The 25,490-nt window shown below is 35.6% G+C and overlaps 1 protein-coding gene across 1 annotated transcript; it reads left to right on the top strand.

Moving 5' to 3' along the window:
- Nucleotides 1-403: 403 nt before the first annotated feature.
- On the top strand, nt 404-25,490 carry ZMAT1 (zinc finger matrin-type 1). Its single transcript, XM_011386543.2, has 6 exons — nt 404-413; nt 11,962-12,063; nt 12,142-12,316; nt 13,889-13,957; nt 22,755-22,854; nt 24,133-25,490. Exons 2-6 carry the CDS (start codon nt 12,043-12,045, stop codon nt 25,454-25,456), a joined length of 1,689 nt encoding a protein of 562 aa, XP_011384845.1. The 5' UTR covers nt 404-413; nt 11,962-12,042; the 3' UTR covers nt 25,457-25,490.

Genomic DNA, 25,490 nt, shown 5'->3' with positions numbered 1-25,490 from the left:
GGTACCCCAAATCATTCCATGAAGCTCATGAAGTTACTGGTATCCCTATAACTTTTCCTATGGGATAGTATTGCCTAGACTTATCTTACTAAATAAGTAACTCTTGCCATATTAGACATTAGAGGCAGACTTAATATGCTCATATTAAATTGCATACTCGATAAGCAAAAAGTTGTTACTGTAGATCCACAAGCACTCAGATTTGAAGTGTAATATAAAATAATATATAATTGAAGAATGAAAATGATACTTCTAAATGTTCGTTAATGGGATATATAGTCTCACCTCCCTTTATTTTATTCATAGATACAACTTGGAATGAACAGGGAAAGGCTGAATGTTTTACAGATAACTTTTGTAATGTATGTGGAGTGCTGCTACAGTTTGAATCACAAAGGATTTCACATTATGAGGTAGGTTTAAAAAATGGAAATAGAGTCTAAAGTTAGTTTTTAAATGTAGCAGGTAAACTTCCTATGTTATCATTTTTCATTCTTATGAGAATCCTATGAAGCAGACAGTATTATCCCTTTTGAGGATAAGGAGACTAGTTCAGAGAGGGACAAACTTACCAGCTTAAGTTTGGGGAATTCAGGTTTAAACTCTTTTTGACTCCAAAGCTAATTTTCTTCATAACATTCTGTATCCCTTTATATTCATTAAGCCACTATGTCCTTTATGTCCTTGTAGGAAATGTAAGGAAGGTATTATAAACCTCCAGTAGGAAACTGTTAATGTGAATCAAGGGCTATTACAGAAATCCAGAGTCTTTCTTTACAGTAAATGAAGGTTATAAAAACAAAATGAGCCAGTCTTACTTGCACTTGACTTAGCTACATACTTTTTGCTGGACCATAGCATTCTAGAGCTAGAAAAGGGAATGTTTAATGTTTCAACTCCTATGGTTTATTAATTAGAATACTGATACCCAGAGGGATAGTGATTCTCATAGCTAGTCATTGGCATGGCTAAGCTTAACAATGATTTCTTCAGATTCCATATCCATTATTCTTTCTTTTCATTTGGTGTGGCCTCCCATTTCTACATCATATGATGAGCTTAGTTTTTTTCATATTTGGTATCTGGGTTACTAAAAGCACTAGGTACATTTACTTAAAAGATATATAATGCCAGCTCTGCTTTTTTAAACATCTTATCTCGTTTTGCCTATTGCACATCTTATTGACAACTATACTTCAGTCCTTATGTTCATTAGGATTCAATTACTATAATTACAGATAGGGAAATTTTGTTGGCTATAGATTGAGAGGACCTAGGTTCAGGTCTTAACCACCATTGTTGTGTAACCTGGGCGAGTCACTTTACCTTTCTCAGCATGTTTCTTGAATGTATAAAATGGGGGTGGTAAAATCTTCCTTACTATACTTGTGAGAATTAAATAAAATCAAATACGTCAGAGCGGCTAGCTCATCCTCAGACTCTATAGCTCAAAGATTCAGTTAGTAAAGATAGACACACAATCCAGGGGCTCTATGATAATTGTGGTGGGAACCATTTGAATTTAAAGTAGTTTTTATGGGCCCATAAACTGGTATTCAGTGCAGAAAATTACAAAACTACAAGAAAAAACTCAACCATAATTATATCACTTGTATCATTTAACTTCTCTTTTGCCTAATATTTCCAGTATGCTTTCTGAACACACACAGATACACACACATTTCTTTCTTTATCCTTTTTATTTATTTATTCATTTTTTAATTTATTTTATCATTAGTTTCAAGTATACAGTACATTGGTTAGACATTTATATAGTTTCTAAAACAATCTCTCTAATTGCTCTTTCTCTCCTTGGGTTCTCTACTTAGCCATTTCATTAATGCTAAATAAATTTTCTATGCCATGCTCTTCATCCCTGTGACAACCTATCAACGAATAATTTCTACTTCTTTAACCTTTCATGCCATTCTCTCAGCCCTCCAAACCCCCTCCCTCTGGTTGTCATCCGATTGTCCTCTATATTTGTGAGTCTGTTTTGAATAATTTGTTCTTTTTGTTCCTTAAATTCTACATATAAGTGAAATTGTATGGTATTTATCTATGTCTGATGTATTTCCCTTAGCATAATAATCTCTAGGTCCATCCATACCATTGCAAATTGTAGGCTTTCATTTTTTCAATGACTGAGTAATATTTCATTGTATGTATGAACCATAACTTCTTTATCCAATCATCTGTTGATGGACATTTAGGTTGCTTCCATATTTTGGCTATTGTAAATTGTGTTGCCATGAACATAACGGTGCATAGATCTTTACAAATTATTGTTTTGGTTTTCTTTGGAAAAATACCCAGAAGTGCAATTGCTGGATCAAAAGGTAGATCTATTTTTAATTTTTTGAGAAACCTCTAGATTGTTTTCCATGGAGGCTGTACCAATTTGCATTCCCACCAACAGACACACACATTTTTATAAAAGAGAATTTTATGTGTTGTTTTGTACTTTTTTTTCATATAAGAGCATATTCTAGACACTTTGTCCTATCATTACAGCTTTTTCTTCTATAGTATTTTGATGGTTATAAAGTATTATATGTAATGTTGTAGCATATTTTTTAAATTTAGATTTCAGTGCTGTCTGTACGTTTGGTGCTTAAGGTTGTTAAAACATCAGATCAAAACTATACATGACTTTCCATGTATTTGAAAGCATTTCTACATAAGTAGTCTACTTGAAAAGGTGATCTTTTTTTTTTTTTTGGCATACAGCTTGGTTAATATTGTCATACCACCTCAGTATAGTATTTATTGTATATGTAAAATAGAACAGTACTACAGTTTTGAATTTTAATGAGGTTGTACTTATTAATATTTCCCTTTGTATTTATACTTACATGTTTAAAAACCATTTTCTGTGCTTTTGTCATATTGATTCCCTATATTTTCTTCTAATAATCTTAGAATTTTATTTCTTATGTTAAAGTGTGTAATCCATCTGGTATTGATTTTCACATATGGAGAGTGATAACATTTTTTAAAATACAGATAGCCGATGTTCCAGCACTATTAATTTTTATTTGTAATTTTAAAAATATCTTTATTTTTTCAATTATAGTTGACATACAATGTTGTATTAGTTTCAAGTGTACGATACAGTGATTAGACACTTGTATAACTTATGAAATGATCACCCCAATAAATCCAGTACCCATCTGACACCATACATAATTATTACAATACTACTGACACTATTTTCCATGCTATACTCTACATCCCCATGACTATTTTATAACTACCAATTCGTACCTCTTAATCCCCTCCCCCTTCACCCATTCCCCATCCTCCAATCTGACAACCATCAAAATGCTCTCTGTATCTATAAGTTTGTTTCTGTTGTTTGTTTATCCTGTTCTCTAGATTCCACATATGACATTTGTCTTACTCTGTCTGACTTATTCTACTCAGCACAATATCCTCTAGGTCCAACCATGCTGCGAATGGCAAGGTTTCTTTCTTTTTTCTGGCTGAGCAATATTCCACTGTATATATGTATAACTTCTTCTTTATCCATTCATCCATTCATCCATTGATGGACCCCCATCTGGATGCCTCCATATCTTGGCCACTGTAAATAATGCTGCAATGAATATACAGATTCACAAGAATCTGTAATTTTTTTACTAAATTTATTGGGGTAACACTGGTTAATAAAATTATATAATTTTCAGGTGTATATTATGATTTCACATCTGTATATTCTATTGTGTGTTTACCACCCAAAGTCCATTTTCCTTCAGGTAATATATATTTGATCCCATTTACCCATTTCACCCACACTCTACCCCCCTATATTTGACCCACTTTACCCCGTCTACCTTCCCCCTCCTCCTCTACTCCCTACGCTCTGATAACAACTAGTCTATAGTCCATGTCCATCAGTCTCTGTTTGTTGGTCCTGTTCATTTGTTGTTTTTAGGTTTATATCCCACATATAAATTATATCATATGATTTTAAACTTTTTCTATCTGGCTTATTTCGCATAGTATGAATATTTCAAGGTTCATCTATGTTGCTAATGGCAGTATTTCATCTCTCCTTATGGCTGAGTAATATTCCATTGCATATATGTACCACAGCTTCTTTAGCCAATCATCTATCATAGCACACTTCAGTTGCTTCCATATCCAGGCCACTGTGAATAATGCTGCTATGAACATCAGTGTACAAATATCTTTTCAGATATGAGTTTTCAAGTCTTTGGAGTAAATACCTAGTAGAGGGATTGCTGGATCATGTGGTAGATCAATTCTTAGTTTTTTGAGGAACTTCCATACTGTTTTTCATAGTGGCTGTACCAATTTGCAGTCCCACCAGCAGTGTATGAGGGTTCTGTTTCTCTGCATTCTATCTAGCATTTCTTATTACTTGTCATGTTGATTATAGCCATTCTAAAAGGTGTGAGATGGTATCTCATTGTGGTTTTGATTTGTATTTCCCTAATAGCTAGCAATGTTGAGCATCTTTTCATATATTTGTTGGCCATTTGTATGTCCTCTAGAGAGAAGTGTCTGTTCAGGTCCTCTGTCCATTTTTTGATTGGATCATTTTGTTGTCGTCGTTGTTATTGAGTTGTATGATTCTTTGTAAATTTTGGATATTAGACCCTTATTGGAGGCATTACTTGCAAATATATTTTCCCGTTCGGATGGTTGTCTCTTTACCTTGTTGATGGTTTCTTTTGCTGAGCAGAAGCTCTTTAGTTTGACGTAGTCCCATTCATTTAATTTTGCTTTTACTTGCCTTGACTTTGAGGTCAAATTCATAAAATCCTCCTTAAGTCCAAGGTTCTTGAGTTTAGTTCCTATGTTTTCTTCTATGCATTTTATTGTTTCAGGTTTCATAATCAAGTCCTTAATCCATTTTGAGGTAATTTTGGTGTGTGGTGATAGACAACAGTCTAATTTCATTCTTTTTCAGGTGACTTTCCAGTTTTCCCAGCACCATTTATTGAAGAGGCTTTCTTTTCTCCACTGTATGCTTTTGGCTTTTTTGTAGAAAATTATTTGCCCATATAAATATGGGTTTACTTCTGGATTCTTGATTCTGTTCCACTGGTCCATGTGTCTGTTTTTCTGCCAATACCATACTGTTTTGATTACTGTCGTTTTGTACTATAATTTGAAGTCTGGCAGAGATTGATGCCTCCAGCCTTGTTCTTTTTTCTCAGGATGGCTTTGGCAATTCGGGGTCTTTTGTGCTTCCATACAAATCTGATGATTTTGTGTTCTATTTCTTTAAAAACTGCCAATGGTATTTTGATGGAGATTGCATTAAATTTGTATAATGCTTTAGGTAATAGGGTCATTGTAACTATGTTGATTCTTCCCATCCAAGAACGCGGAATATCTTTCCATTTCTTTGTATCTTTTTCAATTTCTTTTAATAGGGTCTCATAGTTTACATTATATAGATCCTTCACATGTTTCGTTAGATTTATTCTTGGGTATTTTATTCTTTTTGGTTGCAATTGCAAAAAGAATTATTTTTTTCCACTTTTTCTCCTGGCACTTCATTATTAGAGTATAGGAACACTATGGCTTTTTGAACGTTGATTTTGTATCCAGAAACTTTATTGTATTTGCTTATTGTTTCTAGTGGTGTTCTTGTGGAGTCTTTAGGGTTTTCTGTATAGAGAATCATGTCATCTGCAAAGAAACAGTTTGACTTCTTTGTTTCCTATTTGAATGCCTTTTATATCTTTCTCTTGCCTGATTGCACTTGCTAGGATCTTCAGTGTTATATTGAATAACATTGGCGATAGTGGAGAGCCTTGCCTTGTTCTTCATCTTAGAGGGAAGGTTTTTAGTTTTCACCATTAAGTATAATGTTGGCTGAGTTTTTGTCATATATGGCCTTTATTATGTTAAGGTACTTTCCTTCTATACTGATTTTGTTAAGTGTTTTGATCATAAATGGATGCTGTATCTTTTAGAAATCTTTTTCTGCATCTATTGATATGATACGATTCTTATTTTTTAACTTATTTATGTGATGTATCACATTAATCGATTTGCATATGTTGAATTATCCCCGTGCCCCTGGGATGAAGCCCATTTGATTGTGGTGCATAATCTTTTTAATATGTTGCAGTATTCAGTTTGCTGATACCTTATTTTGGATTTTTGCATCTGTGTTCATGAGAAATAGTGGTCCGTAGTTTTCTGTTTTTGAGTTATCTTTACCAGGTTTTGGTATCAGAGTAATATTGGCCCCGTAAAATGAGTTGAGAAGTATTGCCTCCTCTTCGATTTTTTGGAAGGGTTTGAGGAGAATAGGCATTAAATCTTCCTTAAGTGTTTGGTAGAATTCACTGATGAAGCTATCTGGTCATGGACATTTACTTTTTGTAGGTTTTTGATGATCATTTCAATTTCCATACTGCTGATCAGTGTATTTAGATTTTCCAGATCCTCTTATTTATTTATTTATTTATTTATTCATTCATTCATTCATTCATTCATTTTTAGCGAGGCAACCATTGATTGACCTCACAGTTGCAAGGTCCTTGTCAGTTTACAATCCCTTATTTTTTTTATTTGTTACACCTACAGCACCTGGTCTTCCTAGGTTGTTTGCTATCCAAGTACTAACCAGGCCTGACCCTGATTAGCTTCCAAGATTAGATGGGATCAGGCTTGTTCAGAGTAACATGGCCGTAGAGTAGATATTCCAGATCTTTTTGATTCAGTCTAGGGAGATTGTATTTTTATAAGTACTGGTCCATTTCTTCTAGGGTGTTAGATTTGGTGTTATATACTTTTTCATAGTATTCTTGTATGATCGTTTGTATTTCTGCCATGTCAGTCGTAATTTCTCCTCTTTCATCCTTGATTTTGTTTATTTGTGTCCTTTCCCTTTTTTCTTTAGTGAGTCTAGCCAGACGTTGGTCAATTTTATCAACCTTCACAAAGAACCAGCTCTTTGTTGCATGTATTTTTTCTATTGTTTTGGTTGTTGTTGTTTATTTGTTTTCAATTTCATTTATTTCTGCTCTATTTTTGATTATTTCTTTCCTTCTGCTGACTTTAGGCCTCATCTGTTCTTCCTTTTCTAGTTTTTTTTAAGATGAAGCATTAGGTTGTTTATTTGGGCTCGTTCTTGTTTTTGGAGATAGGCCTGTAATGATATGAACTTTCCTCTTATGACCGCTTTTGTCGTGTCCCAAAAGATTCGATATGTTGTACTATCATTATCATTCATTTCTATGTATCTCTTGGTCTCTTTATTTCTTCACTGACCCAGTTATTCTTCAGCAGCATGTTGTTTAATCTCCATGAATGTGTGGTTCTTCTTGATTTCTTTTTGCAGTTGATCATTAGTTTCAAAGCATTGTGATCAGAGAATATGTTTGGTATGATTTCGACCCTCTTATATTTGTTGAGGCTATCTCTGTGTCACAGTATGTGGTCGATTCTTGAGAATTTCCCATGTGCACTCGAGAAGAATGTATAAGCAGCTGTTTGGGGATGGAAGGCTCTATAAATGTCAATGATGTAGTTGGTCTAATGTGTCATTTAAGGATGTAATTTCCTTATTGATTTTCTGTTTGGATGATCGGTCCATATCTGACAGTGGAGTCTTTAGGTCCCCTACTACGGTAGTGTTTTGGTCTGATCCTCCATTTAGTTCTGTTAGGGATTGCTTTACATATTTCAGGGCTCTATGATTGGAAGCATAGATATTAATAAGTGTTATGTCTTCTTGGTGCATGATTCACTTTATCATTATGAAGTATCCCTCGGTATCTTTCTTTACCTTTTTTACATCTGATATCAGTACCGCTACTCCCACTTTTCTCTGAATGTCATTTGCTTGAAATATCATTTTCCACCCTTTCACTTTGAGTCTATTATTTAAGCTTATAATGCCCTGTTCTTTGTAAGGATTGCACTCCTCTGCTTCTGTTTGCCTGATAGTCACCTTAATCCTAATTATGTATTTTTTTTTTGCTCCTTTTGTTTTAGGTGAGCTGACCCCTTTCAGTATTTCCTGTAGTGCAGGCCTCATAGTGGAAAATTCCCTCAATTTTCGTATGTCTGGAAAGGTCTTAATTTCTCTTTCATATCTAAAGTAAGCTTAGCTGGATACGTTATTCTAGGCTGGTAGTTCCTTTCACTTAATAGTTTAAATATTTGATTCCATTCCTTTCTGGCTTGTAATATTTGTACTGAGAAGTCCGAGGATAATCTCATGGGTTTTCCTTTATAAGTTACTGTTTTCTTCTCCCTGGCTGCTCTGAGAATTCTATCTGTGTCGTTGATTTTTGATAACTTTAATGCAATGTGTCTTGGTGAAGGCCTTTTTAGGTTGAGGTAATTGGATGTTCTGTTGATCTCTTGAATTCCAAGCTCCAGCTCATTCCTTAACTTTGGGAAATTCTTGTCAACTAATTGAAAATCCTTTCTAGTCCCTGCTGCTTTTCCTTGCCTTCAGTAATGCCCATTATTCTTATGTTTCCTCTCCTGATGGTATCAGCTAGTTCTTGAATTTCTCTTTCATTATTTCCATTCTTCTGTTTCTCTCTTCTTTCTGATTTATTTATAGATCTCTGTCTTCGATATCACTGATCCTTTCCTCCATTTGGTCGACTCTATTTCCCAAGCTTGCTATTTCATTTTTCAACTCCTGCAGTGTGTTCTTCATCTCCAGAAGTTCTATTTGTTTCTTTTTGAGGGTTTCAATCTCTTTGCTCTGCTCATCTAGTTGTTTTTTCAATCCTTGAAATTGTTGATATGACTCGTTTCCGAACTCACTGTTTTTTCAGAAGTACCATCCTGAATTCTCTGTCATTTAAGTTGCATATTTCTATGTCTGTAACTTCTTTTATGGGGATTTTTCTCTTTCTTTCAGAGATGCCTTGTCACCTTGGTTGGTCATGCTGTTTAGTGGACCATTTCTCCGTTTGGGCATTAATGGAAGTGTATTCTGCTATTTTTCTAGAAAAAAAAGTTTTATTATATAAAGGTCTCTCTTCAGCCTGCTGCAAAGAAGGTTCTTTTCTTTTGGTTTCCCGTAGGTGACATCTTAGCCTCTTGGATCCTTGCTCTATATAAAGTCTTAAAACTGCCTTTTCATTTTCTTAAAGATCGTTAATCACACTCACTACCCTCAATTTCAGTCTCTGTCAGTGTCATTGATGGTCTCGGCAGCTCCATTTGTTCAGGTTCCCCTGGGGCTTCTTGGTGATCGGTCTTGGAGGGTATGGAGCAAGGGGCCCTCTTGGTTGGGAGTTGGGGGCTGTGGGTCAGCCTTGGTTTTGCAGCCAGGGCCGGTAAAAATCAACTGATATTTCTCTGCGGTTCCGTCCTGCTTCTCTGCTTTCTGCCCAGATGACTGGGCCCTGCCGCTGGCTGTGTGGAACTCACCGCTCTCCCAGGCAGGGCATTCAAGGAAGTCGCCACATCTTCTTCCGTCCTCCTCCCCTTACAGGGATCTCTGGTGGCTCTGAGAGGCAGCTTCTTTATTTCTCCCAGTCCACCACCTGACACCTGGGGTTCTGACCTGTGGTAGCTCTTATGTGCACATCCCACACTCAGATGTGCTGGTGTGCAGTTTGGGTGCTTTTGTTGAGTTTTAGGTGTTCAGCTTATTGTTGTTTTAAGGTGAGAGTTCTGTGGACGTCTCTCATTCTGCCATGTTTTTCTGACCGCCCAGCGTTATTAATTTGACAGTTCATCCTTACCCCACTGATGCGTATTGGCACCTCTGTTATGTATTAATTTTCACGTGTGTGTGAATGTGTGTGTTGAGTCTATTATTCTGTTTGTATTGCTTTGTTTGCCTGTCTGTACAGTAATTTCACTTCATTAATATAGCTTTAAAATAAATCATGATATCTGATAGGGAAATTTTATCTGACAAAAATAATCATAAAAGTTAAGAGACAAACATAAAAATTTGAGAACCATATGATTTCACTTGTGGGATGTACAACTGAAAGCAACAAAAGAACAAGACAAACAGAGGCTCGTGGACATGTACAACAGTTTAGTGGTTACCAGAGGGAAAAGTGGAAGGGAGAAGGTAGATAAGAGTGAAGAGTGTCAAATATATGGTGATAGAAGGAAATTCAACTTTGGGTGGTGAACACACAATGCAATAAATATATGACGTTATTGAATTGTACACTTGAAACCTATATAATTTTGTTAACCAGTGTCACCACAATAAATGTAATAAAAAGTTAAAAAGACAAACCACAGATTGAATGGTATTTATAACCCATATAACTAACAAAGGATTAGTGTCTGGAATATATAAAAGACTATATATCAATTAGAGCAAGAAACACCCCAATTTAAAAATGGGAAAATGATTCAAACAAGCTATAGAAGAGATACTTCACTAGTGATTATACATGCATGCAAGTTAAAGTGATAACGAGCTATTTTGTCAAATTCATAATGTTGGCAAAAATTAGTATCTAACTGCACTTAACACCAGGAAAATATAAGAAAACAGAAATACTCATATATGCTGCATTTGGAGTTGTAGGAGTTGTAAACTTCTTCAACATTTTTGGAGAGAAATTTTATTATACCTATTTAAAGTCGATAATCCTCATACCTTATAAGCCAAGAATTCCACTTGTTGATATATACTTTAAAGAAATTCCTGGACGTGTTTATAGGAGATATGTTTGCATATGTTTAGTGCAGAAGTTCTTGTAATAGCAAAATAAATATAAACATAACTGCCTTCAGTAACATATTGAGTGGAATATTATACAGCATGTAAATGAATGAACTAGAGTTATGTGGATCAATATGTGTAAATATTAGAAATATATTAGTGAATTATAAAAAGCAAGTTGAAAAGGAAAAGAATAGAATGATTCCATATTCATAAAAAGTTTTAAATGACAATATATAATACTGCTCATGGGTACATGCATAAATAGTAAAAGAATAAAAGCATGAAAGGAAATGATACAGACAAACTCTAAGATAGTGGTTATCTTAGAGGGTATAACCACTGGGGAGAAACCGAGGAGGAAGAGATTATGGGCAGGTGGAAATAGGACTGTATATATAAAATTTTACCTCTCTTAAAAAGGAAGTATGAAAGAAATATAGCAAAATGTTAACATCTGTTGAAACTGGATGGTAGGTATTATTTTCTGTGCTTTTCTATATGGTGGATATATTTTACAATTTAAAATTCTTTATATAGAGAGTGAGTGCTTCACAGTATGTGCTCAGGAATATAATTTCCCTTCTACCTCCACCAGCATTTTGGTGGTTGTTATGTATTTTGTTACTCATTTGTTCAGAGAGATTTCCAATGTGCTTAACTTAGAAGGTTTAATTTCTTTATATAAGAAAATTTGAGAGGCAGGCAGTGCAGGGCTGATATGACAGCTCAATGCCATCATCAGGGACCCAGGCATTTTCTTTCTTTCTGCTCTGAAGGACTAGTTTCTGTCCTTAAATTTCCTCATAGTCCCAGATGACTGTTGGAACTCTAACCTTTACATGTTAATTCCAGAAGCAGGAGGGAAGAGATCCCCCAGCCTGTAAAGAAGGCTTTTCAGAAGTTCACCCAACACTTCAGATTACAATTTATTGGCCAGTATCCAATCACATGGTCATATCTTGCTGAAAGGGAGGCAGGAGCATGCAGTTTTCAGCTAATTATATTGCACAAGATGTATAAGGAAGAAGAAATTTGATATTAGGCAGCAACTAGGAGTCTCTGTCAAAAACAAGAGCCTGATGTTATTGGCCTCTAAATTATAGCTTTGTTTTTTTAATTTTCACTGAGATTTAGAGTTTTGAAAGCATGTGAAACTCTTTCATAAACTTGGTACACACCAAATAAATTACAGCTCACTATAGTGAACGCTGCCCTCAAATTCAAAAGTGCTGTCTTCAAATTTAGAGGCATAAATTTGGAGTGCCTCTGTTATCGAATAAAGTCATGTTATATCTTTTTTTCAGAGTGAAAAACATGCTCAAAATGTTAGGTTTTATTTTCAAAAGCATGGAGAACAAAATGAAGTGCCTAGTAAGAAAACGAAGATGGATGTTAGAAATTTTCAGGTGAGTGGCCTATGTTGATATTGTAATTCTAAAGTATGAGTTATTGATTTTTTTCTAACAAGATTGTGCTTATTTCAGGTGCATAAGAGTGAAGTAGTGGACAGAAACAAATTTTGTGATCTCTGCAACATGATTTTTAGCTCCCCAATTGTTGCTCAGTCTCACTATGTGGGGAAAGTTCATGCTAAAAAAATGAAGCAATTAATAGAGGAGCATGATCAGGTATCTCCATCAGGATTTGAGCTGGAGATGGGTAAGATTACATTTATCTCTTTAGCTTCAGTACGAGGTCTCTCAATCATTTCCCCCTAAACTCTGCTATCCATTCTTTATCAGAGAGACTCTCCCTTGGGGGCAATAAATTGATTCTTCTTCTTCTGCCTTGTTAAGCTCTTTCTGTATCTTTGTCATTTAATATGGAGGTTATAATTGCTAGCTAAATTTTAAGAAATGTTATGACTTCTTTTTAGTTTATTAAATCCAAATTAAAGCAAGTAATTTGCTGTGTAGCTGTAAAGAAACAACAATAAGCAGCCTGAGCTTTCCAGTTTCTAATAAAATCATAAAATCTTAACTCCTTCTCACTTCTTCCCCTTGGCATCTATCTCAGTATTTTTTTATTGCTTTAGTACCTTCCAAAACATTGTCTCATATGTGTGTTCAGACCAATGTATTCACCATAATATAATTGTGATGCTGCATTTCTTGACTGTAACTGTAGGAAAAAATAAATAAACTATGGAATCTCCTTCTACCCTGATAGCTCATTCCTTTCTTCCTATGAATATAAAGTATCAACAATATCATCAATCATTATTGAGTATTTATTTTATACTATATTCCAAAGATACAGAGAACTATAAAACAGTGTCTTTTCCCTCCTTCCAATGATGTTGGACCATGAGCACATGAGAGATCTGACCCAAAAATCTCACTTCTGGCCTGAGGTGGCAGAGTGCACCCTAGAAAACTCAACTTGCACTTTGAAAAAATTGTTTGTTAGAATGAAAAATAAGATGATTAATCCTCTAGAATAAAAAATTTACTTCATTTTCACTAGCTTCTACACTTGAGGAATAAGGCTTGCCTGGCATGGAAAATTTACTGACATTAATTTCTATTTCATAGTGTAGGCCTCATCTAGCATTAAAACATACTGTCTTAATAAAAAAAAACACAATTATTTAAAAATTTATTCTAGTGTCTCTAATTTTTGTATATTTGGTTTCCTGCCTGTCAATCTAAAGAGGGATAGAATCAGCATGCCCTACAAAAGAAAGCATTTTGTAAAGCCTTATCCTATTTTCAGTCCCCAAAATTCATCAATTTGGGCTTGGAGAGGAGACTAAATGAAAGAGCTCAGAAATAACTGTAATTGTGAAAACATATAATTTTATATTCCTTAAGAAGTTCATAAATTTTATTTTATTACACCACAAATCTGGACTGTATAGATGACTTACTATGTTACCCAAGAAAGACACCAGCTTAGAAGTTGGTATCATCCGTTTTACACTCACTAATTTCAAGAACCATCCTAAAAGAGCTCTCATGCTTTCACTGATTTTTTCAAGTTAATATAAATTGTCAATGCTTGATGCTAAATGTTCCTTTCTGTATCTTTGTTGGAGAAACTTGGTGGCAGATGTGTATTCAAATTTCCTTTCTCACAGAAGGAAATTATTTTTAACCTGAGTACCTTTATCCAGTAGCCATGTGGAAAAAGTACAAAGATAATGGGTTTTGAATTTCCCTAATATTTTATAATCAATGCAACTCTAATAGCTGAACACATGTTGATCGCTTTTCATTATGACTATTTCAGCAGGTACGCCTATTACTACTTCTGCAGAGTCAACTTTTCTGAAGCCCCTTGCTGTCAAGCCTCCTCCAGGTGGGATTAAAGACAAGACTATGCCTTCCTCTTCCAGCACTGCTTTGGATTTGAATAATCCAAACAAGTATTGCAAGCTCTGTCCTGCTTCCTTTAATAGTCCATTAATGGCCCAACAACATTATGTTGGGAAAAAACACAAAAGAAATGAAGCTAGGAAGAAGGTTGTAGACAAGATAAGAGAGGACTCTCTTCCAGCAAAATCAGATGCAAATGGTAAACAGTAAAAATATCCCAAAACTCTTTCATAGGAAGTTTATATTTTATAACACGTACTAGCTTATGTATATACACATTTACTCTTGTTGAATAGGAGGTTGGTAGTACTCATGGAACCATAGAATTTTAGGTAAATAAGGACTTAGAGTCTTTTTAGTTCTGTCTGTTGTGAGATCCAGAAGTTTTTAGATGACCCTTATTAATTACAGAATCAAATATAGGTATTTCCATGGTTCCTTGTTATGTCTAAGGTGCATAAGAAAGTATTTTAAATTAGTATTGTGTTGTTATATCATTCAGTCACTAAGTATAGTGTAAGCATCTCTTGGGTGCTTGGCTAGTTATTCTTAGGAATACAAATGAGGATGGATAGACTATTTTCCCTGAAAGAGCAAGTATACAGACTAGTTGGGTTGATAACACTTTACTGCAAGAGACTACAGACATGGGTTTTTGTGTACATATTTATGGTAACCAGAGGAGTGAAATATCATGGTTCAAAATATCTTCATAGAGGAAGTATATGATTTAGATTGGTAGGAGTGGGAAGGAGAGAGGATGAACAAAGGAGCTAAGAGGGAGTGGCAGTAATTCAAGCACAATAAAAATTCTGATCCTAACTGGAGTGATCCACTTGCTCTTCTAATCATATTTTTTTTTCATTCCCCCCCCAACAGGCACCTTCTCACTGCTAGTGTATTTTATTCCCTTTTCATATTCTTTCTTCCACCCACTTCTTGCTCTCCACTTACTGTTATTTTCCGATTCTTAGTAGACCTTTTATGCTTCATGTGAAAATGTTCATTACTCCCTTCTTGAAGCTCTGTTCTTTGTCCCATGTAACTCCTTATGCTCTGGTTTTGCTCTGTGTTTCTATTTCTTTTTTCTTTTCTTTGAGAGATTTTTTACAAAATTCATTACTTAATGTAGGTTTTCCTGTGGTTTCATTTTTGAGCTTACTCTACAAACATGATCTAACCTACCTCCTGATTTCACCTATCTGTATGCTTATGGCCTTTCTGTAAAGCTTTAGATTCCTATCTAAATGGTAGCTGTTGCTTCACCTGAGTATCTCATAGCAATTTCAAATCCATCCAGTTGTTCAAAGTAGAAACCTGTAGTTAAATGTGAATCCCCCAACACCACCTTCTTCACTTTCTATATCTAATGAAGCACCAAGTCATGACTATTTTACCTCCAGAGTATCACTTTTACCTTATCTCCAGTCCTGCTCTTCCCACACTAGTTCAGGCCCTCAACATCTTTTCCTAGAGCTTTGTTCCTCAAACTATGGTTTGTGGCCAGTATCATTGGCGTTGCCTGAGATCTCGTTAGAAAAATGAATTTCAGGTCTCACTACAGAACTACTGAACCACAATCTATCTACATTTTAACAAGATCCTTAGGTGATTTGTACTCACAACAAGTTTTGAGAAGCATTGTTCTAGAATATTGCTACAACCTCCTAACTACTCTCTCTGCCATCAGTGTGGTCTCTCCAAATCTGCCTTCAATTTAACTACTAGAATATTTCACCTAAAGTGCACTTCTTTCCGTGTCGTTCCCTGCTTAACAATTCTTAATTGTTTCTCTATTTTCTAAGGATAAAGTCTAAGTTTCATAGCTCTTTACCATCTTGTCCCTGTCTACCTTCTCCAGACTTATCTCCTGCTACTTCCTGCCACGATTTATGTGAGTCAGAACCTACAAACTCTTTATGGTTTCCAAAGACCATTACTGTGTGTCTTGTCCCTGTGCCCTTGTTCTTGTTGCCATGTTACCTGGAACATCTCCATGTCCCTCTTGGCTAACGTCTACTCATTCTTTAACATGCTACTTCCTTGGAAGCCTTTTTACTATCGTCAAGGCTTATCTTCTGTGCTTCCTTAACCTGCATATCTAATTATCTTTCCGTGTGTCTTTACTCCCATTAGAATGTAAGGTCTTTGAGGGAAGGGACTTCATCTAACTCTTCTCTATTTTCAGTGTTTGAGATAGAAACTGGCATAGAGCAGGCCTACCTCAATAGAGATTAGTTTAACATAGGAACCAGTGAACTGTCAATCTTTATGTAATGAGTGCTAACCCTTCGTTTGTACTATTTAAGTTTCCTACTTAATGTGATTTAATGCATCCCCAAAAGTTACACAGAGATCTGTGTTTTTATCTAGAATTTTAAAGAATATTAATTTAGGCAAGTGTAGAAATAGAAATCCTAGGATTTCAGAAAGTAGTAGATGTTTGGAGAAATGACAGACTTCCACTTGTTAGAATTCTTTTTTTCCTATTGTTGGGCTGAGGGTATCTGACATAAGCAGTTTCTAGTTTAGTGGCGTTAGGTAAAATTGGAACTGAGTGAACTATGAGAAATGTTTGCACTCTGAAAGGAGGGTCATTTTAACACTCTGAAGTTTCAGAGTTATTAGAATAAGAGGAGGATTTGGGTGAAATTCTCATCTGGCTGGGGAGGTGCTGCTGATCATCAGCGTAAATTAATCCAGTCATTGAAGTCACTTTACATTAGCCTCTGAAGCTAGAGCTCAAAGAACAGATTTTCAACACTGCCTTAACTAGTCCATTTGGAGAACAGTAAAGATTTGAAGATTAAAAAAATAGCTGGAGAATTTAAATTAACTAATGACAATTTCAAAGGACAGTAACAGCAGAAGCCCATATTGTAAATGAGCAAGTGGTAAGACAAAAACAATTTAAAGTGTACCACCTTAACTATTTCACTCTTCACCCATTTTCTCCCTTCTGTCTCTGCTTTCTTTTCCATCTGCTCTTGTTTATATATGTTTCTACTGTATCTATCTCTTTTTGTCTGTCTTTCTTCTTCATTCTCAGGGCTTTCTTCATGTCTCTCATCCAACCCAGGTCTTACTAGCACAGGAATGGCTACCATAACGATATGGAACTAAAGTATGTATGTGTTTTTTATTTATTGTATTTGTTTTATCTTACTAATATCTAGCCCCATTATTGCACTTAGATGTCTCATCTTCACCTGTAACTCAACATATCTAAAATTGAATTAATAATCTTTTCTAAAACCATCTTGAATTTCCAAAGTTTTCTGTCTTTGCTGGTAGTACCACTATTTGTCCCTTACATTTGAATCTTTGAGGGCATCTTTGACTATTTAATTTCCCTATGTCCTATCCATCAGCAAGTCTTACCAAATCTTAAATTATTTCTCCCTCCTTGTACCCTTCCATTACATTTCCACTACCATCATCTTACACTTCAATGCTTCAACAACCCTCCAAAAGGCTTTACTTATACCTCATTGTTGTTTTCTGATTCCCTAGTAGCAAAATTTCAACCCTGGATCATTGGCACAGTTCACCTTTTCTACTTTTATATTCAGGATACTTAGTGCTACTATGGAAAATTATATAATGCTAGAGATTGGGTACCTCTCCAGAGTCTTGGTATCTAACCTGCCTGGACTGTTAGATCTACTTAATCCTTTTCTTTTTCCTTCACATTCCTTTCAGCAATGATTTTTAAATCTACACCACTATCTTAGACTCTCTTTCACTGTTCTACTCTCTCCTTCCCCACACCTGTCAGGCAGACTTATTCCTTATTTCATCAAGAAAAAACCATCAAATGTGTATTACCAAATATCTTGACTTAACCAAATCACCCCTTAATCATGAGTTCCCCTTTAACTGCTACAGTTTACCCTTCCTTTCTTATCCAAATCGTTTGTTGTTGTTGTTTTCAAATACATGTACTCTTACAGTCCTCAGTGTTACTCCTTAACTCACTGCCATTTGTTGACACATATTCCCCCAGCCCTCCACACCACTATTCCACCATTCCACTGAAACTATTACAGGGTCATAGTGACTTCTAAATTTCTAAATCTAATGGACAGCTTTACTCCCTTCACTAATCATTCCTCTTTTAAAAATCTCTACTTCCTTAGCTCCTTTGACATCACTCTCTCCTGTTCATTCTTATAGCTCTGTTTTTACTTTGTGTCCTTTTCATGGCCCCTTCCTTCTCTGCCATCTTAGTATAAAGAGTGGCACTTTCCAGGGTTTTATCATTATGTCGTATCCCTGTGCCCACCCATACATTGTCCTCAGGAGATCTCATCTACTTTGATTGTTTTAACTATCCCCTTGCTCTGACTTCTCCAGAATCACTCTGACCTATCTTCTGCCTTTGAAACTCCTATATCTAACAGCCTATTGGACATCTTTACATGGAAATATCATGGCTATCTCGGATTCTGTGTGTCCAAACTCAAACTCACCATTGCTTATTTTTCCACGTCCTAAGACAGCACTTCTTTCTGAAGCTGCAATTTCAGTTAACAGGATCACCACCCCTCAGTTGCCAAATGAAGATGCTGAGAGTAAATTTAAATTCCTCTATATTCTTCCTTTTCCTTTATCTCCCACATTCAGTTAGTCACTAAGTTTTGCTAGTGCTAATGCTAAATATTTCATCAATCTCCCTGTTCCTCTGTATCCCGACTGTGACTTTTCTAGCCCATGCCCTCCTTATATCTTGCCTGGTCTACTATATTTACATAACTTTGGTCTCCTTACTTCCAGGCTTGCTCCTCTCAAAATCATCCATATTGCAGCTAGAGGAGAGATTTCTCTAAAACACTCAGTTGACCATGTCACTTACTCCTTGAAACCACTTCAAGTTTCCCAATAGACAAAATAAAAAGTCTAGGCTCCTTAGCATAACATATAAGTCTCTCTTTGATCTGATACTCCTCTTGCCTCTCCCATCTTGTCCCCTTATATTTTATTCTACAACAATTGCAAATTTTGAGAAGTTCCTGTAAACACTTTCATTTTTTTATGTGTTTTCCTTTGCCTGCAATAGTCTTCTCAACTTTTTTCATCGATTCAGCTATTTTTCATCCTTCCAGGTTTAACTAAGTTATCATCTCTTCCAGTAGCCCTCTCAGACTCCCATACTGTGCTCAGTGCCTCTGCTTCTTTGAGCTCCCATACCCCTTAAGCATACCTCTCTTAACTTTTACCAAATGAAATTGAAATTCTCTGTTCATGTCTGTTTCACACTCGGATTTGTGACCAACCTGCCCATTTTATTCATCTTGTACCCTTAGCATCCAGCATGATGCTTGCTGCCACATAGGTGCTCGGTGTTTGTTGAACAGATTATTTGAATTCAACATGTCATGCTCATTTCTGTCTCTGCCATACCTGATACTGTTTTCATTCCCTGGAATGCCCTTATCTACTTTTCTTACAATTCAAATCCTTCTTGCCCTCCAAGATCTATCGCAACTTCTCTGACTGTTCTAGCTCTTGGTATTCTCCCCTTCCTCTGATTTCTCATAGGCTTTATTGTTCATTGATAATTGTATTAATTATAGCCCCTTAATTGAGTTAGCCTCCTTGAAACAAGGGATTATCTTTTATTTTACAATCCTTCTCAGTGCTTTATGTGGTAATAATTATATAGTTTTTCTCAATTAATATTTGCAAATTGTTTATTGAGAGGCAGTGTCATGTAGAGGGATATACATAGATTCAGAGACATGTTCGAAGTCACTTGCCCAGTTGCAACTCAGGTTCCTCAGGTGTAAAATGAAAATAAGGCTATTTTATAGGATTTAAAAAGGACGAAATGAAGCAGTATATACTGTACCCATCACAGAATAAGTCCTCAACAAATGTTAAGGCTTTTAAATATCGTTTTCCTGTCATAATATAAAAACAGGTAAACTGGACATTTAAATTTTTTCTTCATAAGATAAATCCCACATTAAGTTGCATTTTAGCTTACATGTAGCTCTCAATTGATTTTTCCCATTTAAGATATTAGATCTATGGTTCTCATCCTTGACTACATATTAGAATCATGCAGGGAACTTTTAGAAATCCCAGTGCTCAGACCATCCCTCAAATCAATTAAATTAGAATTCCTGGGACCTACACTTTAGTGTTTTGTTCTCTCTTTTTTAACTCTCCAAGTGACTACGATATGGAGCCAAGATTGAGAAACACAATGTTAAACTCTAAAGACATACACTTCCCTAATCTATGCTTTGAAAACAAATACTTTAGTCAAAGTTGTTATGAGATAGGGCTGTGATTAGGATAAATGTAGGCCACACAAGGGTTAGGTTATGGGAGGTTCTGAAAAGTAGAAGATGAAAAGAAGCTTGAGTTTCTGGGTGAAGTCAGAAGCAAGGTATCCTAGCAGAGCTGAGGACAGTAAGGACACAGGGCCAAGGAACAGATTCCAGTAGGAAGATAGAGAGTATAAGAAACATGGTAGAGGCAGGTTCCAGGAGAATTAGACCAGGAATTTTTATCTTGGGACCAATAAATAGGCTTTATATCTTCACAGAAAGGGTTTACACCATGTTTATATATTATTTTTTGAGGTGTCCTATCCTAGAAAAAGATAAAGAATATTAATGTGTGAAAAAGACAAGGGCCAAGGTAATAATAAACAGACCATAGTTCCAGAATTGCCTCTGGATCTTCCATACGTGACCTGCCACTCCTTTAAACCCCTATATTATCTATATTACAATTTTCTAATGTAATTTGTGAAAAAACAAAGGAGGAATTGAAGAGAACATTATATACAATATACTTTATGACCACTAAACAAATGTGTAAAACATTTGAAATATAATATGAGTTTATAGTCATAATGATGATCATTGGCTTTATAATCTAGGGCTTTATAATCTAGGTGCTCAACAATGGCTGTACAAAAAAATCATCTAGAACACTTTCAAAAAGTAAGAAAGTCTAGTTCTACCCCTGCAGATTTTGATTTAATTGGGCTGATGTGGAGCTATAACATGAATATTTTTAAAGTTCTCCATATAGTTTTAATGTTTAACTAGCATTGGGAGCCACTGATTTAGAGGAAACTGAGACTACTGCTTATTTTTCATAACTTGAGTGCCCTCAAAATGTAAGCTATTGGCCAAGCGAATCCGAGCCTTAATTTCCACACCTGTTGCATAAGGATAGTAATAATTTCCTGAAAAGCATTGTTATGAGAATGCAGAGTCCTGAATTTAGTCCTTAGCTTTGCAAGAAGTCCAGAATCTTCACAGTTGATCAGCCTCAAATCAGGAACTCACCAAACTGCAGGCAAACTTGGAAGATGGTAATAAATAAGCAAGAAATTCAAAAGGTATTCTGTTAGTACATTTCTCATACATTCTCTGATAATCATTACCTATATTGTTAAAATACAAATTCCTTGCCTCAGAGACAGTGAATCATGTTCTCCAGAGGAAGGACCTAGAGATCTATATTTTTAACTAATATCCCAGGTGATTCTTATTAGAAAAGTCTTGGAAATGTTGATGTTTAAGTTAATTCATTGTCATTCTGGTATTGGTTGATGGTAGAAGGAGATTATATATATAAATCTATCTTCCAGGGTATCCTCATTTGGGTATCAAAGAACACGAGAAACCTCATGATAATCAGAAAGTGACTTTGTGAGCACAAAATCAGAGCACAGGGAGAGAGGATAGTTTTGAGGAATCATTCATTCAGACTTTGACATACCTGCTGAGCTCTCCTGGATCCACCATAGAGTATGTGTCAAGAGTAAAAAGAGTCTTCATGTTCTTCAAAGTCAGCATCTTTCTTTCTTTTTGACAGTAGTCTCCTGTTTCTATGACTAATCTTTGCTTGGACAAGGTCAATACACTTGGTAATGATTGTTTTAACATCCTTTAAATGATTAAGTAGCTATTAGATTTCAAAGATGACCTTGCTTGACTGTGAAGTCTCTCCAGCCACCAACTTATTGCCTCTTTTCAGGGATGGAATTGTCTTTATATTTGGCTTATGAAATTTATTAATTTGCTTCTTCTGACCAAAGAGAAAATGGAAAAATGATGAGGTTTAAAAAATATAAATTTATCACCTGCTTCCAGTTCTACCTAATAAGCATAATAGCGAGGTAGCAAGCATACCCATTCTATAATTCTTGACTCTCTTGAAGTTGTAACTAGTAGTTTTGTTTTAGAATTTTGTTTTCAGTTTTTGTCCTGAGAGGGGGTCTCACTAAACCTTCTCTCCTTTCTAAAATCTGTCTGTGGAAATTACTTTTGGTAAACTAATGCACTACAGTGATTTCAGGTAAGAGAGTAAAAATTTGCTTTTATTTATGTTTAGTCTTTTGGGATGTTTCAGGTTTTATTCAGGTATAAAGAGAATTAGTGAAAAACAAAAAGAGTTTGGTTGAAGGGTTAAGAGGTAAAGGCTGGTTGGGCATGCTAAATTTGAGGTGCATGATGCACTTCCGTGTAGCAACAATAAGCAGGCAGAGGGCAATTTCTTAGGAAAGAGACCAAGGGTAGAAAAAGAGTGTAGTGTAGTATAAAGAATTCTGGGCTTTAAATTAAGTAACATGGGTTCTGAGAGGCTGCTTCTATTACTAAGTGGCTCTGTGACAGACCAAATCATTTGACTTCCGAGCCTTATCTTTAAATTGGGAAAGTTCAAGTAGATGACCTCTAGTAAATTCTTGTCCAGCTATGTGATTCTAAGTGTATCCATATTTACTTTCTTTACTTGAACTCTGTTTTTTTCAGCATTTAGTACAAGAACCTACGTTTGTCATATTTGTAATATCACCTTTACATCTTTAGAAATGTTCCGGTCCCATATGCAAGGAAGTGAACATCAAATTAAGTAAGTGGTTTTGTTTCCCCCCGCCCCAAAAAATGCTCCAGTGACACTAAAGACCAGGGCTTCTGTCAAGTACCTTTGCATATATTTTACAAACTTTCTAGGCATTCATTTTCCTATGAGTTAATCCTGGTGGTATTTGTAACATATTGCATGCTAGTAGCATCCCCCAGGGAGTTCTCTAGCCATGATAGTATACTGGCAGAGCTGGTTAACTGGCACTCTTCCTTATCAGACACCATTGTCCTTCTTTGGGGAAATGCTAAAGGATCGTTCGCTGACTAACTATACAAATTCAAATAATCCTTGGTAAATTGGCTTAGTTCCATGGATTCGGTGATCCTGTCCTCATCCTTCCAGTGAAGTATAAGGCTTAAGATCAAAGGTTTTGCTGTTAGATCTGGATTGGAATACCGGATCTATATTTCAACCAAGTAAGTAACTTTTAACAGCTCTGATATAAAGTGGTTATAATGAAATATAAAAATATGCATAAGGTGCCTGGACTGGAACATAGTAAGAGCTCAATAAATGTTTATTCTATTCTATTCTATTCTATTCTATTCTATTCTATTCTATTCTATTCTATTCTATTCTATTCTGTTATTTTAAGGAGGAGAAGATCGAGTGGATAATTGGGGGCTGGATATGTCAGGAAGCTGGATGGAAGGACACTTAACTATTGTGTATTTGGTTTGTTGCTTTTAAAATCAAAGCATAGTATTTCTGTTATCGTATTCTAGTAGAAAAGATTTATACTATTGAGTCCGAATACTCAGGAGCTAAATTATCTGACTCAACAAATTAACCTTCATCCAGACATTTAAAAAAATCTCAGTGATCCAGAATAGCCATCACAGTTAATAGATCTGTACAAGGAACTGACTAATCAAAACTTTTAAAAAAATGTTACATTCAGATCAGATCATCTTTAGGGCATTAAATATTATTGGTTTTTTCCCACACATCCCATCATGACTTATATTTTAAGTACTACAACAGTATCAGATATATCTGCTTCTTTGCACCTTTTCATCTTCCCTTTTATCCCAGGCCTGAAAATGTTTTTACATATAAAAAATTGTGAGGTACCCAGAAGATATATGACTATCCCTGCTGCTTATTTGTGGCATAAAAAGTCATGATTTATAGCTTTTGTATTGAGGTAGGTTTTTAAAATTCGTTTTTTTTTCAGACTAATCTTTTTGAAAGCAAGTAAAATATTCAGAATAAAATAATCTAGTAACAAGAACTTTCAACTGTCTTTTTTTTTTTTTACAGAGAATCTACTGTTATCAGTCTAGTGAAGAATTCAAAGAAGACACAAGACTCTTACCAAGAGGAATGCACAGATTACATCAAAGTGCAGAAAGTTAGAGAACCAGAGCCCAAAGCTTGTTTCAGAAAGATGGAAGAGAGTTCTGTGGAAGCCCATGGTTACAAAGAAGTGGTTGATTCCAGATCCAGACATAGAATGTTTGAACAAAGATTCCCATGTGAGACATTCCAGTCATACCCAGGATCGTACAATATTTCACAAACAGTGGAAAACCAGTTACCTCATTGCTTACCAGCTTATTCAAAGAAGACATATGACTCTTTCCAGGATGAACTGGAAGATTACATCAAAGTACAGAAAGCCAGAGGATTAGATCCAAAGACTTGTTTCAGAAAGATAAGAGAGAGCTCTATGGAAACCCATGGGTACAGAGAAGTCGATTCTGGACCCAGACAAAGAATGTATGAGCAAAGATTTTCAGTTGAGACTTCCTACACCTACCAACGACCATACAATATATCACCAGTGGAAAGCCAGTTACATCAGTGGTTACCAACTTATTCAAAGAGGACATATGATTCTTTCCAGGATGAACTTGAAGATTACATCAAAGTGCAGAAAGCCAGAGGACTAGAGCCAAAGACTTGTTTTAGAAAGATAAGTGATAGCTCTGTGGAAACTCATAAGTACAGAGAAATGGTTGATTCTAGACCCAGACATAGAACATTTGAGCAAAGACACCCATTTACAACTTCCCAGACCTATCCAGAATCATACAATATTTCACAGGCAGTGGAAAACCAGTTACCTCATTCCTTACCAGCTCATGATAGCAAACAGAAACTAGACTCTATGAATGACTGTCAACTCAACAGAGACTATTTCCCAGAAAAACCAGTACCCCTTAGCCTTAGTCAGCAAGAAAATAACTCTGGCTTATACAGTGTAGAATCTGAAGTTTACAATCACCTCCCCTCAGAAAACAATACCAGTGACCCTCAAGCAGGCCATAAACGGAGACATCAGAAGAGAAGAAGGCACTCAGAGGAAGGCAAAGAAAGGCCAGAGAAAGAGCAATCCAAGCATAAAAGGAAAAAGAATTATGGGGATATGAGTCTAGACAAGGACAAGAGTATCGAACAAAGGAAAAGAGAGGGAGATAACATCAGTGTAAGTTCAGGAAAGCTTAAGCACCGAAAAAAGAAAAAAAATCATGACGTACCCTCTACAAAAGATGAACGTAAACACAGGAAAGAGAAAAAGAAATCTGTTGAAGAAAAGACAGAAGAGGAAATGCTTTGGGATGAGTCGATTCTTGGATTTTGAACTTTTAGTTTTATTTACCTGAAGATGAATTGAA

The sequence above is a fragment of the Pteropus vampyrus genome, unplaced genomic scaffold (genome assembly GCF_000151845.1).
Source record: "Pteropus vampyrus isolate Shadow unplaced genomic scaffold, Pvam_2.0 Scaffold2532, whole genome shotgun sequence".
Lineage (NCBI taxonomy): Eukaryota > Metazoa > Chordata > Mammalia > Chiroptera > Pteropodidae > Pteropus > Pteropus vampyrus.
The sequence above is the reverse complement of the archived record's forward strand: the minus strand, read 5'-3'. Positions and strand labels throughout refer to the sequence as shown.